The sequence below is a fragment of the Mangifera indica genome, chromosome 5 (assembly GCF_011075055.1).
Source record: "Mangifera indica cultivar Alphonso chromosome 5, CATAS_Mindica_2.1, whole genome shotgun sequence".
In the NCBI taxonomy this organism is placed as follows: Eukaryota; Viridiplantae; Streptophyta; class Magnoliopsida; order Sapindales; family Anacardiaceae; genus Mangifera; species Mangifera indica.
The window spans coordinates 13,447,627-13,463,896 of NC_058141.1; the positions used below are offsets into that span (position 1 = coordinate 13,447,627).

At 35.2% G+C, this 16,270-nt stretch overlaps 3 protein-coding genes across 4 annotated transcripts; 1 reads left to right on the top strand and 2 right to left on the bottom strand.

Moving 5' to 3' along the window:
• Positions 1–99: 99 nt before the first annotated feature.
• LOC123216488 (WRKY transcription factor 1-like) lies at positions 100–3,682 on the top strand. Of its 2 annotated transcripts, none has more exons than XM_044636896.1 (5): positions 100–464; positions 1,490–2,174; positions 2,256–2,421; positions 2,509–2,664; positions 2,874–3,682. In XM_044636896.1, exons 2-5 carry the CDS (start codon positions 1,598–1,600, stop codon positions 3,469–3,471), a joined length of 1,497 nt encoding a protein of 498 aa, XP_044492831.1. In that variant the 5' UTR covers positions 100–464; positions 1,490–1,597; the 3' UTR covers positions 3,472–3,682. The 2 variants fall into 2 exon arrangements, with proteins under 2 accessions (XP_044492831.1, XP_044492830.1); XM_044636895.1 differs by having other exon boundaries at positions 102–464; positions 1,503–2,174.
• A 62-nt stretch (positions 3,683–3,744) lies between these two features.
• On the bottom strand, positions 3,745–7,422 carry LOC123216485 (scarecrow-like transcription factor PAT1). Its single transcript, XM_044636893.1, has 3 exons — positions 7,269–7,422; positions 7,060–7,137; positions 3,745–5,665 (listed from the first exon to the last, which is right to left on the bottom strand). Exon 3 carries the CDS (start codon positions 5,528–5,530, stop codon positions 3,929–3,931), a length of 1,602 nt encoding a protein of 533 aa, XP_044492828.1. The 5' UTR covers positions 5,531–5,665; positions 7,060–7,137; positions 7,269–7,422; the 3' UTR covers positions 3,745–3,928.
• A 6,452-nt stretch (positions 7,423–13,874) lies between these two features.
• On the bottom strand, positions 13,875–14,968 carry LOC123217658 (glucan endo-1,3-beta-glucosidase 4-like). The gene is made up of 3 exons (XM_044638749.1): positions 14,834–14,968; positions 14,478–14,729; positions 13,875–14,086 (listed from the first exon to the last, which is right to left on the bottom strand). Exons 1-3 carry the CDS (start codon positions 14,907–14,909, stop codon positions 14,052–14,054), a joined length of 363 nt encoding a protein of 120 aa, XP_044494684.1. The 5' UTR covers positions 14,910–14,968; the 3' UTR covers positions 13,875–14,051.
• Positions 14,969–16,270: the final 1,302 nt, after the last annotated feature.

The window sequence follows — 16,270 nt, forward strand, 5'->3', positions numbered from 1 at the left end:
ATTTTGGGCCCTTGCAATTAGCCCATTTATCCATTTCCAAAACGAATGATCCGGTCAACAAGCCCAATAACGGTCCAAAAAAAAAAGACGCACGGCTCGTGTGTGACGAGAATAATCACGCGAAAATGATCGGCTCAAGTCCCTTCAGAACAAGAGGACCATCAACCGTAGATTCCTTTACTGTTCCTCCCCACAGCAAACTATTTCCCGTCGTTTCTCTTCTTCTTCAAGTTCGTTTATGGATTAGACTTTGTAACTTCCAATCCTCTCTTCCCCTTATTACAATTAACTAGGCAAAAACAACTCCTTTATCGTTGACTCATCACTCATCGCTCGAATCTCGAGCCGGTGAGATCTGTGGCTGAGATCGAGTTAATAAGTCAACGCTTTTACGTGTAATTGGAGCACATGATCATAATTTTGCTAGGGTTGTGCTGCTTTCTCTCAACTCGAAACTAAAGCTGGTACTTGAATACATAATATTTTTATATTATATTTTTTTTAAGAGAATTTTAGCTGTTTTTTTATTATGCGTGATTGAATTATGTGTTTTTTTTTTTTTTTTACTCTTTGTTGATGATATTTATGCAGAGTTTGAGCTCTTAGTTGGCTTAGGCTCTGTTCGGTTGTTGGGAAATTGTGAGAAATTTTCAAAATTCACAAAGTTTGACTTCTGTGATTCACAGTATTTTTGACAATTAAACGTTGTATTGGATTTTCTCTATATGTCATGTTCTTGTTATGATAGTTGAAGATTTAGCCTTTGTGTAATGATGTCGAGCTTGAATTGGGCATTGTTTGTTTTGCTTTCTGGGAATTTTTTTTATATTTGGATTTTTTAGCATGAAGTAAGAGCTTTGAAATTGGTTTGAGTTTTGTATTTGCTGTTAATATCAATCTTTTTTCAAATCAGGAAAGAATGGATTCCTTCTTTTTAAATACTTTCTTTTGCTGCGTTTTTACTCAAAAGTGCTCTCTAGGAAACGCTACCAAACACATGGCAAGTAATTGATTTAATTGGTAGACATTTGGAAGCTGGAATAAAGCAAAAAGCATTTCAGAAATCTCGTAAATTATATCTGAGAATTGTGTCTCTTTATGATATTGTTGCCATGATAAATTAAGCGTTACTACATGTATTACTCTTTACAACTGTATTATTATAATCTTTTTTAATGTATTACTGATCTATTAATGAATTCTTGTCAAGTTTGTAAATCCTGAGCTGACCAAGAACAAGAATTCAAATGTTTTCAGAGTCGCAATTATTAATATTATCATTAGTATTTGGCTAAGATGCACTTTTTAATTGCATGAGCCATAAATGAGTATTGTTGTATGGCTTTGCTTCACTGGTTTGTGTTAAAGTACTCTTAAGCATTGTGTTCAGATTTAGTCATGGAGTAAATTTGAGTAGTTCGATTTAGTAAGAATGAACAATGATCTGAGTAAATTGTTTTCTTTGTTTCGGTATTTTTTCTTTAATAAGTTCAAATCTGCAGAATCCGCCCTCATGTTTTTCCAGTGTGAATTCACAAGCAACACCTTGGGTCTATCAGAAATGTTTTCTTACTGAAATACAAATCCACAAGTTGACATGGTTTCCCCAGGAGACGGTATACTGCATGAAGTTGCCTCTGAAAAATTGCCACATGGACAAATTCCTGATAGTGGAAATCGTGCATTGCAACAGATCCCTGTTAGTGGAATTAATGCATCGCAATCTGTTCAAGAGGGTTGCAGTCCCTCAATGACACCAAAGAAAGAATCACCGAATTCTAGTACCAGTCGTTTACTGCAATCAGATCAAGAAGGAGGCGTTTCTGGGAAAGCATCAGAGACTACTGAGATCCTCCACGCATCTCAATCTGGCGTGGAAGGGAATACTCCTTCAATAATACGCGAGAAAGTGTCAGAGGATGGATATAACTGGCGAAAGTATGGGCAAAAAATTGTCAGAGGAAATGAATTCATTCGAAGCTATTACAAATGCACGCATCCTAAGTGCCAAGTTAAAAAGCAGTTGGATTGTACCCATGATGGGAAGCTTATAGACACTATTTACTTAGGCCAGCATGATCATCCAAAGGTTCCAAACTTTCCACAAGCTGTGGGACTTGTTGTGACAATTGTTGAAGAGAATCCAGATGATTCTTCTTCGAATGTTGCCAAAGGTAAGAAACGTTCTTAATCATTAATGCCTAATTTATTCTTTTGTTAAATGCTTGATATATTTTGTTACCTCGTATTTGAAGACAAGTCATCTGAAGCACATGGCCAGACTCCTCATCGGATTGAGCCTGCAGATAATCCTCATCGTTCAGTTGTTGCAGCAAGTGATGATTTGAAAAATACACTTTTGCAGTCAAGCAGGACAAAAGATGAGGTTGATAATGATGATAGACCAGGATCAAAGCGCCGGTATGTTAGTCCTCTAGCTATTTAAATATCTTTATTTCTTGTAGATCCTTGAGCTGGTTTTATTAATGATTTAAAAATTATTAATAGGAAAAAGGAAAATCTTGATACCAGTCCTATTCCAGTGGATAAACCATCTGGTGAACAACGTGTTATTCAAACTTTTAGTGATGTTGATATTTTGAACGATGGGTTCCGCTGGCGTAAATATGGACAGAAACTAGTGAAAGGCAATCCAAATCCAAGGTAATATTTTATTTTAATGTCTATATGCAGGGACAGTCACTCTATGCAAATTTGTTTTCAATTACATTGCATGAAGGCAGCAATTGATGTATACGATTTGATGCTTACTGCAGAAATCTACCTTTACATTATTATCTATTACTCCATATAATATTATTTAGTTGAGTTTTACCCTTTCTCTCTCTTATAGCTACTGTCATGTTATGTAGGAATTACTACAGGTGCTCAAGTTCTGGATGCCCGGTGAAGAAACATGTAGAAAGAGCATCTCACAATTCTAAAATGGTTATCACAACTTATGAGGGACAGCATAACCATGATGCCCCACCGTCAAGGACTGTCACTCATAATATAGTAGGCACAAATGTTCAAGCAACAACTTCTGATGGGGTATCTGAGACAAAATTAGAAAAAAATAATGCTGACTGCCCAGATAGGGCCATCGATTCTAGTTTAGGTCAGAGCAAGTCAAATGAGCAACTAAATGATGAATCAAGAACAAAATCTGAAGTAACCGGTGGTGGTGGTGCAGAGATGGTTGATGGCTCTAGTTTGGGTCCTGAAAGCAAGTTAGATAGGCAAGAGAATTGCAAGTCGGAAGCCATTAGGCAAGAAGTCAATAATGTTAATTCACACCGCAGAGCTATATTGTCAAATGACCGAGTAGATGAAGAGTCAGAGGCTAAATCAGAAGAAAATGGTACTGCATCCCACGATACAATTGATCATGTCAATCCATGCCCAGAGAATAAATTTAGTGAGCAGGAACAAACAACCAAACCAGAAGCCGAGTCTGTAAGAAGCTGAACCCAAGTTGGTGATGTTTCAACAATAAATAATTATTCCAGTTTAACATGAATTATTACACTGTTTAGATTGGGTGAATGCCAGTAGTGTGTAAAACTATTTGTAAATATAAAATTTAAGGGGGTAGATTTTCTTACTGTTAGAAGTATTTGATGTAAAAATATTTTAATCAACATTAGTTGCTAGCTAAAAGAAAGGTTGTTTGTGATGATCACTTGATGTCTTAATTCAATCATGTTGTCATCCTCTAATCTTGCAATATCTTATATCAAATTAAATCAGGGTGAAATTCGATATTATCATAGATAAGAAAGGAATGGATGAAGAGTAGCTGGAAAAATATGTAGACAGTACAAAGCTCAGGCATATCTATGAGAAAGCCATTAGCAACTCCAATAGCAGACAGAAAAACCTCAGCTTCAGCCGTGGTACCAAAAACATCAAACGGTTTTAGTTTTTAATGCCATGCGCTAGATGCAATTAAATCTCTATTCATCCAACCGAGAAACAGAATCCCATCTTTCTCTTGAAGCCTATATCTATTACAGTAGTTTTCTAGCAGCCTCTTAATTGTGGAGTTAACAACAGAGCTTAAAGGATATGGCCGAAACCCTGCCATTGTGAACCGCAGTCTCCACTTTCCAAGAAGTTCATGACGTTCCACCCTCTCAGGTCCTTCACATGCTATTATGTTGACGACGTCCGTTGCCAGACAATGCTGCTCAACATTGATACGCTCCTTGTGATCTCTTGGGAGGGTCACATCAATTGATTCAAACATAGCTGAATAATAGTTCAGTGCCTCAAGGAACCGTGGGTAGAATGCAGCAGTATTTGTGTTGGATTCCTGCTCAACAAGGGTGACCACCTTCGGGGACAGCCTTTTAACTAGCATCAGCAGCCGGTCACGATAATTCTCAGTGGTCACACTTTCATCAGGCATGTGGTGCAGCATGAATGCAAAATTCACAGCCACAGCATCCCCAGGTCGAACTCCAAGATGCTCTAGCTGAACATCATAACCAGAAACATCTGCAGCATGAAACTCAAAAGGCACCTTAAATTTCTTGGCAAGCCTAGAGAGCCTGTTTCCTACTATATTCAGTCCTCCTCCACGTGCATAAGCTGAAGTATTATCGTCAATACCTGTAATGCGTATGTGGGGTGGTCCACCTGGCCTAGCCGCAAATGCCTGGATCAGAGTGACCCATTGACTCCCCTGAGCTATTTGAAAGTCAATTATATGAACTCGGTCTTCATCCTTCATAGCTTCTGCAATGGCTCCATTAGCAGACATGTAACCAAATTTGAAGTAGGGGCAAACCTCATATAGAATGTGCATGTAGGAAAGAAGATCAGTACTTGCTGGTTCTTTGCATCTCAAAGCTTTATAGATTGAACTCCCGGTGGAGTTCAGTCGGGCAACAAGCCCCTCTAACACATATGCTCCCAGCCTCTGGATTGGCTCACCAGAAACAGACACCATTTTACGTGATTCATGCATCAGCCATTGTGCTATCAACAAGTCATTATCTGAAACAGCTTTTGCACAGGCAATGAGGACCTGTTTCAAGTCCCCTCGTGAGATAGCCCCCAGTATTTCTCTCCCACCGTCCATCTCCAGTGAGCCCATGTAGGTGCCATTTTGAAAGGTACTATCAATGCTGTCAGTATCTGGTCCCAACATTACAATTTCCAGTTCTTTCAGCTTCTTCTTGATATCAATTGCATCATTTGTTATGCATGATCTACACATAGGAGAGTCATAGGTATTGTCAGGGGAATAATGCAGATCAAGGGGGCATGACTGAGACTCTAGCTGTGACATTGGGCTCCCATTGGATGAGAAAGTGATAGTCGATGGGGAGTTATACATAGTGTAACTACTATTCCCTGAAGATGATTCCAGGGTGCAGTATTGTTCATAAGAATTCTGAATGGAGAAGAGGGCTCCTTTGTTGCTGTCACAATATCGGAGGTGGTGGTCTGAAGTTTGGAACTGGGGCAAGCAGTAAGGCTCAGCCTCTTGAATTGGTTGGTAGTATAATCTGCTGGACATGCTGTGATTTCTGTGCTGCCCTGATGCTTGTATTTAAAAACCAGTCTACTGGCCCTTTAATTACAATGAAACAGCATCTAATGCTTTGTATAAATTTTGGATAATTTCCGCATCACACCTCAAAACCAATAAAATCTGCAAAAAGACCTTATATATCAATGAAATTAGACAGTTAAAATTGAAGTGAATGGAAATCAGACTTCACAAGCTTTATGGCAGCATTTTATACACAGGCGAGAAACCGAATCCTTTCATAACTAAATCAGATTGCATCTCTCAATGGTTGGAGACAAGGTATTAAATGTTTTGTTGTGGTCCACTTCATATCAGACTAATCCAGAAGGTAGTCAAAAAACATTATTTTAAGTCACATGGCCTGGATGAATGCCAAATAATTGGATAAAATTATTTATTCAGCAGTAAGATCTCTCCCAGCCCTTTTCAGGAAGTAGTTGAATTTCAAAAGTGGAAAAAGTCTTTGAAAACACAGAATAAAATTAGATACGGAACTTTAAGATAATTACTGATAAGAGGAAAACTAAAGAACCATAAGAAAACACGCAGTGAGATGTACAAAAGTATTGCATTTTAGATTGCTTTTGCAGTCTTTAAGTTTAAAATAGCAAATCAAACACATTTCTTCTTTCTCTTCAGTAACTGAACACAAAAGCATACCAATCTGAAACATAGTGAAACAGAGAAATTCAGAATCCTTACATCCACTCCTTAACAAGATAGTATTTGTTCCTTAGATATCTTCTTTATTACTTCTCCTACCTTCTTCTTAATTAGTCTAAACATACCTGTAAACCACCCTTAACATTATCTCATTCTGCAAACTCAAATGTATATTCTTGTCACAATGTGCAAGTGATTACAAACGCAGAGGTTTTATGTGTTCAACTTCCACCAAAGTAAACTGACACTCTTGCCTTCTCTGTTATTCACCATGGCTTGCTACAGGTTGACAAGGATGCGTAAACAAATTGAATAATTCTACCTTCCTGATATGTCACATTATTTCAGTTCTGAAGGCCAGAAAGTGAGAGGTTTGTGATACCAGAAAGGGGGAACACACATAAGAGATATGCAATTTGAAACAGAAACAGGGCCAACCAAAAGCCTTATTCCAGCCAATTTCCTGATGATTCTTACCCCACTGAAATTCAACAAACTAATTCATAAGGAACAATTTTAACAGCATTTAGAAAAATTGCGAGTGGGATGAAGGAGACGATTCTAAAGGTCATAAAAAGGTCATTACCGTTTCATAAAACCAGAAATCATCTCAAAAAGTAGAAAAATCCGAGTTCAATAACACAAAATTGAATAATTAACAAGCAAATAACCATTTGATTTCTCGTATTTACCATCACATATCAACTTCAAGAAAAAAGAGGAACAGTGCCATTGTAAATGAAAGCCAGTGGCCATTTCAAGCCCAAACTCAATCTTCTCTGATTGACATCATAAGCTACAACTCATAAACCAAAAAACCAAGAAAGATTTTAAAAAACAAACAAACAAACCTTTCAACGATTCATCGTCATTCCACTTACAGCAAAACTCTGTCATCTGAGCCAACTGAAACTTGACCTCATATTTAGCTGAGAAAATAACAGATAATCACACCAACAGTTTGAAGAAAAGCACAGAATTTAAGAAGAAAGACAACAAAAACAGCAAAGTTAAAACAGAATAATATCTCTTTCGACATCAAGCCATTGATTACAAATACCCGCTTTCTTTTAAGGAATCTCGGTATTGGTACTTCGCTTGAAGAGACTAAAAGCCTTTTGAGTAAGAAAGAAAGAGATAAAAAAACAGACATAGAGAAAGTGATCGAACTTCTCGAAGGCTATGCTCAAATGCCAGATGCGAGCGTTTTAAAACTTCTCGTTCACCAAAAGCCCTGTACTTACAATGAAACTACACTGCTGCCACTGTCCAATTTGCTAGCAAGCAGTCAACTCTGACCACAATTAAAGAAAGTCATCAAAAATTTTTCAATACAAGGTTTGGCCCATTGTCACTTTTCGTAAGTCGTAAGTTTGAACACATAAATTATATTTTTACTTCTTAGAAGACTTCGTTGATTCCCATAACTAGAGTTACAAATGAGCCGAATCGCTCACGAATTACTCAAGACTTAATTTATGTCAAGTAGAGCTTGACTTAATTCGATTTGATTATTATTTAATTTTGAAAATAAATAATTTAAGTACTATATTAAGTATATTTAAGTTCATTGTTGCTTAACTTAGTAAATTTACAAATTTATGACTTGATTTGAATATAATATTAATAAACTCAAAAAATTTAAAATTTTACTCTTTAATTTTAAACATAGAGGCCTTGATAAATATGTAAATTATAGATAACATTATAAATTCTCAAGCAAGCTTGAGTCATCAAGACGAACTCTCGTTTACACACTTATCTACTAACACTATTTATAATCACATTTATAATCCTATAAGTTATTATTTATCTTACATCCGTCATCACTCACCTCTTTGTCACACATATAATTGACTTTTATTACTATTAAACCGTAATCCTTTTATCTTGACGAGTCACTTCACACTATCAACCCTCACGAGTTACCATTTTCTTTGTATATACTTTCATCTTCTTCAATTAATTCAATCTTTGCTCATCGGAGATTACTAAAATTTAAAGGCCTTAAGGTTGTTTCAACTGGCTCATTTTGATCCTTTAGCTAGTATTAGAGTTTAAGCTTGAAACTCAGGTGCAATGGACAAACTATTTATAGTGATAATTATAGTTTTTAAACTTAAATTATAATTATTGAATTGAAAGTTTTCTAACTTGTACAATGATAAAAAAAATTTATGTTTAAAATGATAGTATAAGATATGTAAAAGAGTTATTCCTTTTAAATTTTCCAACATTTTGAATAGTAAAATTATACTTGGGCCATAAAACATTTTTTTACATAATTAGGATTTTGACGAGAAAAGAGCGTGTGTATTCGATAAGTGGAAAAAGTATTTTGAGACCAAACATGGGATAGAAAAATGTTAATCTTTGTTGAAGAAATTATGAAATCAATTCATCTTCATCAAATATGTTGTGTAGGATCATATTATTAAGATTAATACTCAAGTTTGTCTAATTGAATAATATAATCTTTTTTTTTTTAAAATTTTTTGGTTAATGTTTATTGCACGGTCCGAAGATCAATGAACACTAATTAACAATTAATCTTATTCTATAATGCTTAAATTATTGCACATAATCTTAGTAGTATCACCCCACATGGGAATAGCCAGTATCCGTACGCACGCGTGGCACGACTATCTGCATCATAAGTGTTAATAATACATCTGAAATTCTCATTAAATATCCTTAATTATATACTAAACCACATTAATTTGGACCTATTATTGAGGTAATTTAAGCAAATTAGCAAGGGTAATGTTGGAAAATAAAAAAGTGGGGTCTAAGATTGCGTGGGCATCCACGTGAATGAATCAGAGCCGTACAAACACACTAACGTTATAACTTGAAAAAGAGGCATAAAAATGACGCGGGAAGTAGTGCCTTCCACTTCATCCCCTCGTTCCTTTGGAATCTAAACCTAATATAATCTTGTTCTTTCCATCTCTTTGATCTTCATCTTAATTATATATTAATTAATCTTGAAAAGCATTTATAATATGTTATCCATAGAGAATGTTTCCTAATTCAATGTCTATAAATTTATTGAAAATTATAACTATAATTTCATGATATCTCCTATTTTACTATGGTGATAGTAACAAATTTAAAAATATAATATAAATAAATTAAATTATATAAAATAAAAATATATAAGATTAATTAAAAAATAATAAAATCTAATAAAAATCAATATAAAATTTGATGAATTATTTTGATTTTTTATAATTTAATTAATATTTTTTAAGCTTAAAAATATATTAAAATATTTATTCTCTAAAGAGGGTTAAAAAAGCTCACTTGGCCCCGCTAGGTCCACCGCTGGAGAAGATTCTCTTCCTAATGTACCTTGGAATAAAATTTTGTAATTATATTATTCAATTTCTATTTAAAAAAAAAAAAAAAAAAACTCTCCTTGTCTAATTTGTGTCCTTTAAAGTCAGTGTAGCAAAGGCCCCACTTCTTATCTCCAATAACCTTTTTTATTCCCCAATTCAATATACTGCGATTGTTGTTTTACGGTAGTCACTTAAATTGATGTACTCGAGAGAATAAATTAAATAAATTTTATTAATTTATTTATCTAAATTATAATTAGATAATATAATTATTTATTTTTTAAAATTTTTTAATAATTTACCGTAACATTAATAAACGGTGAATTTACTATGATGGAATGTAGTGGGAAATAATCCTTCTCCTTGTAACTTTCTTTTAGCCTAAGCTAAAGATACCTCAATTCTTATCCTATGGAATGACACGTGACATGCAAATAGGACAGCATCAACCCAAATATATGTAAGATCCAATCAATCCACCACCATTTCTAGCTCTTTTTGTTTTGTTTTGTTTTTGGTGCCACATGTGTGGCTTTGTTTATCAATTGCAATTGCAGACAATTTAAAAAGTCACGATTCCAGTTTTGAACCACAAGACAAAAGTTGAGTGTGCCAAGGGAAGAGAACCGACAACCTCTCAATCATACTAAAAAGACTAATGAGGAAGGAGATCGAGTGCAAGAAAGAACATTAATCAATTTTACATGCACATGCAAAAATCAGTTTTTGTCACGTTTTAAAGATATCAGTGAAGATTCCATTCTCTTTTACCAGTTACATTTACAGACCAGTAAACATAATTGATCTCTTTCTTTGAAAACTGCCATGGAATGAAGAAGCTAATTAATTTGACTAACTGGGACACTTGGAATAAAGAAACATGAATTAGCGAGTTAGATCAAGAGAAGCTTTCAAAAGGTAACTTGAGTGACAATGTAATTGAAATCCCTAAGTGAAAAGGGTGGGATTGATTAGTTCTAACCCTAAAAATTAAAAAAGTTATATAAGAGAGGAATGAAAGTAGTTTAGTCAAGGCTCAGGCGCTGTCCCCTAACCCAGAGTGAAGGTAGGAATTTAAATCGATTCCAGGTACCACATTTTCAAAGTCTTGCGAAATTCTATGAGCCCAGAATGGACACAACAGCGAAGCTGTAATGAGAGTTGTTGACTTTACCTACACATTTCACTGTCATAATGCCGACCATGTATTGGCTTCGGGAAGATTGTCTCTCTTAACTTTCTGCCTCTGCATCTGCAGCTTTTGTTTTGATTATTTCAATGTATTAAGCTGGACCATTCTCATTGGCATTATGGGTCTCATTTGGTCCACTTTTAGCCTCACACGGTCCCCTCTTGTAACATCTGTAGCTTCATATCTGTCCTTCTAAATCTAGAGACGTTCATGGCTTTTCTACAGAAAAGTTTATTCCTTCAATCACGTTTGTTTTTGAAGTCATTTTCAAAGAAAACTGGGTATGCCACGTCAAGTCATTCCTATCTGCACAATGCACAAGAAAATAGACATTTAAAACATTTAATTATATAATTTTAAAAATGATATGTTCATCTCATTTCAAAATTTTCATCATTTAACAGGAAATTTTGATTGCAAGTCACGGATTGTAGTCAAAACGGGAAATTTTTGCTAGCTATATTATTGATATTTCTTGGAAGGTAGAGTGATGGTGGCAGAGGAGTGATGGTTTCATGGGCACGCTTCAATTCAGAATATCGTGCTAGCATGCCTGCTTTGAACCTGATATGTCTCTCTGTCATTTGAAAATAAAACTAGACGACTATCTGGCAGCGAGAATATTTGTTTGATTGATGGAATAATATTGTCGCTTGTATATTTCCAATAGGGCCAAGGACTATGGCCCACCAAGTTTTATTGACAAGACAAATACATACCCACAAGATTTAAAAAATTCAATATCCCACCTATAAACTATCATTTGTTAAAAATGATATAAATTGTTCGGGTTTTCAAGTTTAATGATAAAATAACGATTTTATCTACCTTTAACAAAAATTTTTAACTAATGTTACGCTATAAGTGAGATTTTGAATTTTTCAAATTCTGTGAATATGTATTTGTGTTGACAATAAAACTTGGGTGGAAAATAGTCTTTGGCCTTCTTGGAGTATTCCATTAAAGAAAATAATGTTGAAGTGCTTGAGTTGACTGAGGACACAAAAGCAAGCATCACGTTAAGGCTTTGATTATTTGAAGTCAATGATGAGACTTAAAAATATGTGGAATTGGTCTTTCTCACAACCCAACTGGTCATAGTCTCAACTTTGTTTTATGAATTAGGAATGAAGGAGTTCCTCTTACCAAGAAAATTGACAAACAGAAAATGGATCCTACCTCACTTGGAACAACAGAATTTGAATTCTGTTCAAGTCACCACATTCATTTACAAAAATGTAAAATGCATCAAGTTGATTTACACATAAAATGCATTTAATTTATTTTTATATCAACTAAATAATCTCTCACACGTTACATATTTGGTTTTTGCTTCAAACTCACACGACACCCATGCCAATTTTCCCCATCTAAACTTACCAATTTCTCGAGTTGTTTTGTGTTAAACCCAATGGTAAAGTCCAGCAGAGTGGGCTACGGGGCCTTTAAGACCCGTGTCTGTTGCAGCTAAACCCTGGATAAATTGAAGTTGATGATAAGTGACATGCCAGTACCAATTTGGTGTCATATCAGCTGAATACAATACTCAGCAAACGTCTTGTTTGAGAGTATATTATCTCTATTTGAAGCATTTGGTGGCATAATTTTCTTCACGAATTTGAGTAGACTGATGCGGCTTAATCGAGTCATTATGCTGTTGTATGATGCAAATTATTTGTTCGGGAAAGATTCCGATAGCTGTTTGGTGAAAGTTCCTGATGAGGAGTAAATTGTCTCAAGTGGGTGGAAGATACCTATGCCAAGTCTGGTTTCTTGGATAAAATGGTATACAGCTTTATAAGTAATATGTGTTTTTTATCTTTGAAAATCTATAACAGAATGGAAAACTTATGAGTTCTTGGCAATAACACCAACAGAAGTGTCTTTGAATTTTGCTGTGTAATGATTCATTTTTTAAATTGAATAATTCTGTATAATTCGGACGTCTTGTTTCATTTATTAATATTGTCTGTTACATGCGATAGTTATGTTACACTCAGTGCCCAACTGCCATAGGGCTTTCATCTCTTCTTCAAGGCATACTTGGCAGAGGGTGAGAACCAACTTCCCCGAGCTATTCAACTTCGTCAGTCCTTAGTAGAACTTGTTTAGGTGTGAAAATATTTTTCGGTGATCATTCAGCTTGGATAGAGAGACTACTGCTTTGGCATATTCCTCTCTCCCTCTTTTATTTAAGGCCAAACGACTATTTCCCACCCAAGGTATGCTGTAATGTCAAGTTTCCACCCTTTAACTATGGAAACACTAAATACCCACCCATGACTGGTTAAATTTAACGAAACCTTAACCCCTACAAATTTAATCTCATTTTTTTCCCTAAGCTAAGTTTGAAAAAATCGCATTTCCCCCTCTAGGGTTTAGTTTTCAAACCTTTTCACTTTCTCCAGCGCCATCGCCGACTGCCTCCCCCTCCCGACGGTTTCTCTTCCACCGATGGCCTCCTTAACTCCACCCCAACTCATCCAGCGCAGAGAGACATGGTCTGGGAAGACGATTGTCTTCCCAGAGGACGATGAGTCGTCTCCTCTTCGTCTAGGAAGACAATCGTCTTCCCAGACGATGACGATTAGGAAGACGAGAAATTTGTCTTCCTTGACGAAGTTCTTCATCTTCCACGTTTCTTCGACGCCGATCGAGCTTCCAAATGGGAGAAAAGAGATCGTCGGAAGGAGAGGATGCTTCGAGAGGGAGACGCCATCGGCAATGGAGCCGGAGATGTTGCCGGAGATTTCAAAACGAAACCTAGGGTGAAATTGTGATTTTTTAAAACTTAAGCTGAAGAAAAATTTTAGTTTTTAAAATTTAGGGGGGCAAAAGTAGATTATATTTTAATTTATTTTTAATATTATAAAGAAAATAACGATTTTACCCTTACCACCGTTAATTTTAACCTGTCATAGATAAGTATTTAGTGTTTCCATAGTTAAAGGATAGAAACTTGATATTGCAGCATACCTTGGGTGGGAAATAGTCGTTTGGCCTTTATTTAATTTGACAAGAACACCAAACAATCTTTATTATGAAGTTTGAACCTATTTTCTCTATGAGAAATCATCTTTTCTTCTTTCTCAGTCAAAATGGCCCATAGGATACGAAAATACTATATAAATAATACAGTAACCCTGCGTTTATAGTATTGGAAGAAATTTATGCATTTAAGTTGCGCAATTTGCACGCTGGTGCCTACAGTAGTTCTGAGGAAGCACAAAAAAGTTGTCTAACATAAAAAACAGAAAGAAAAGAAGCAAACATTGCTGCGGAGTCATTGCATAACATTGGTGATGAATCAGGGCGTGTAATCATATCGGCAAGAATTATAACCTGCATTCAACAATTTACAACGAAGCTCGTTATCACGAGGATTGAAGGAACAATAAACACATGAAAGGGAGAATCGCAATTCAAAATAACAATATTATAATAATGAAGTGCCTCCCACATTGGTATACGTCTCTAATTTGTTTTCTGCTTTCTTAATGGAAGGAAGGTTTGTTGAAAAAGAAAATAATAAACACAAATGTTGTTAGCCAATCTCACGTGGTCTATGCTTTCTATGCACATGGAAATGGAATTGACAAATTCTCTTATTGTGCATGATAAAGATGAGAAATTCATTGTTTATGGGCTGTAATGCAAGATGAATCTCTGGTTACTTATCAATTCATATTAACAGATAATGAAGCTAATAAAATAATATAATTTGAGGGCTTACTGGGATCAAGCTCTGTAATCATAGCAGCTCCTTTGAAGTAGCAAGATCCACCTTTGCTCCTATACTTCTGAAAGTAGCTGTTGAAGGCATAGGAAGCATGATCTTTGACGGTGTTGGGATAATAGCAAGGTTGACTCACTTGAATGTTAGTACAATTTGCCCCACCTGCTCCACAAGCCCAATCCGTGGCCTGTTGCAATTCACTATCCGGAGTCTGCTCATCTGCAATGCACCATTGCTCATCCTGCCCATCTAATACATTCCCACATAACATAAAATCAATTGGAAAGCAAAGAACATCAGTACTGGTATACAACATGAGTAGAAATAAGCAAATCTGGTATTGATTATTTTACCTCTTTTAGGAGAAATTAGAAGCATAAAAACCAGAGCAAGCATCAACCTCGGCAATATAGTTGACATCCTTCTCATGGCCACAGAGAGAGAAGAGAGATTTGTGCAGGATGAACAGCCTGTGCAATGAGAAATGACTTAGCCACAAACAGTTTAAATATGTATTGTGTTAAAAATATTTAAAACTATAAACTTATAAAGTTGTAATTGGCATATGATAAGCACCGAATGGTCATCATGTTAGTATCTTATGCCCTTCGTCTAAACCATGAACTCAAGATAAATATTCATAAAAAGGAAAACAAAAATTTCCAGCGGGTCATTCTGGCTTGGGTGATATCCCATCTGAATCTCAACACTGCAAAATTTGAAACTTTTTCCTCTTCATCTACCTCGTTTCCATCTTAATGGTCTACTTTTTTAATATCATCCATTTAATTCTTGAACTTGCGGATTGCATCTCCTCAGATTAGTCAGTCGGCCCACACCATGATCATGGATATCTCAAGTAAAAGAAAACATGTTTATGAGCAACTCATTTATTTACTCTCTACCCAAATATATATTGCATTTAATGCTACTTGCAAATATACAAAGTATACAACAATGACACCGGGTTCTCAACTAACTGGACTTTCTTTACATAAAATCAACACTAACAAATTTGCCCTCTTCATCAACATACCAATAACACAATCCCTGTGAAAATGTCTCTATTTCAACGAAGATACAAGGTTTTTCTCTAAATAGTCTCGACCTCCACTGCATTTATTTCAAATGCTTGTTATTTTGTCCTCTCCCTCAAAGTTCAGCAGACTTGAATGAAAGGATACAATGCTCAGAAAACCCATATTTGGCTCTGATAAAATGAATAATTCAAACTTTCGCTACTCTTATTCACATGTACTTATCTCACGCAAATTCTGAGATGAAAAGATGATCATTCATCTCATCAGTCATCAGAACTTAAAAGATGGATACTTTAGCATCATAATATTTCAGTCTTTACCTACTTCCCTTTAAGGATGGTTGAACAAAATGTCAGTTGAAAAGCAATAGAAGACATTTAATTAGTTCAATAATTTATGTATATATATATATGCAGGTTGTATTTATTTATTACCTCATATCATACTAATAATTACGGGAAAAATGGCCGATGTAATAGAAAGAAGGAGATTAATAAATAGTAAAAGTTAGTATGAACCATAGGCAGAGAGTCTTGTACCATGGGATGAAGAAGATTATGGCAAATGTAATGTAAAACTATCAATTACAAATTGTTATTGGGAAGTTAGAGATAGTACTTGTTTATGAGTTGCTTTTTGTATCCCCTAAAAATTGTAAATAGAGATGTGACTAAAATCATTTTAAAAAAGAAATTATTTTATAAAATCTAATTAAATCACTTTTCTTTTTTTTATGTAATTTCCACAACC

What these genes read in the sequence shown, in the direction of transcription:
- LOC123216488 (XM_044636896.1), top strand. Translation starts at nt 1,598, where the DNA reads ATGGTTTCCCCAGGAGACGGTATACTGCATGAAGTTGCCTCTGAAAAA. An exon ending in TTCTTCGAATGTTGCCAAAG is followed by an intron (nt 2,175 to 2,255) that starts GTAAGAAACGTT and finishes TCGTATTTGAAG; the next exon opens with ACAAGTCATCTGAAGCACAT. An exon ending in AGACCAGGATCAAAGCGCCG is followed by an intron (nt 2,422 to 2,508) that starts GTATGTTAGTCC and finishes AATTATTAATAG; the next exon opens with GAAAAAGGAAAATCTTGATA.
- LOC123216485 (XM_044636893.1), bottom strand. Translation starts at nt 5,530, where the DNA reads ATGTCCAGCAGATTATACTACCAACCAATTCAAGAGGCTGAGCCTTAC.
- LOC123217658 (XM_044638749.1), bottom strand. Translation starts at nt 14,909, where the DNA reads ATGAGAAGGATGTCAACTATATTGCCGAGGTTGATGCTTGCTCTGGTT. An exon ending in TCTAATTTCTCCTAAAAGAG is followed by an intron (nt 14,730 to 14,833) that starts GTAAAATAATCA and finishes GGAATGTATTAG; the next exon opens with ATGGGCAGGATGAGCAATGG. An exon ending in GATTACAGAGCTTGATCCCA is followed by an intron (nt 14,087 to 14,477) that starts GTAAGCCCTCAA and finishes TGTTGAATGCAG; the next exon opens with GTTATAATTCTTGCCGATAT.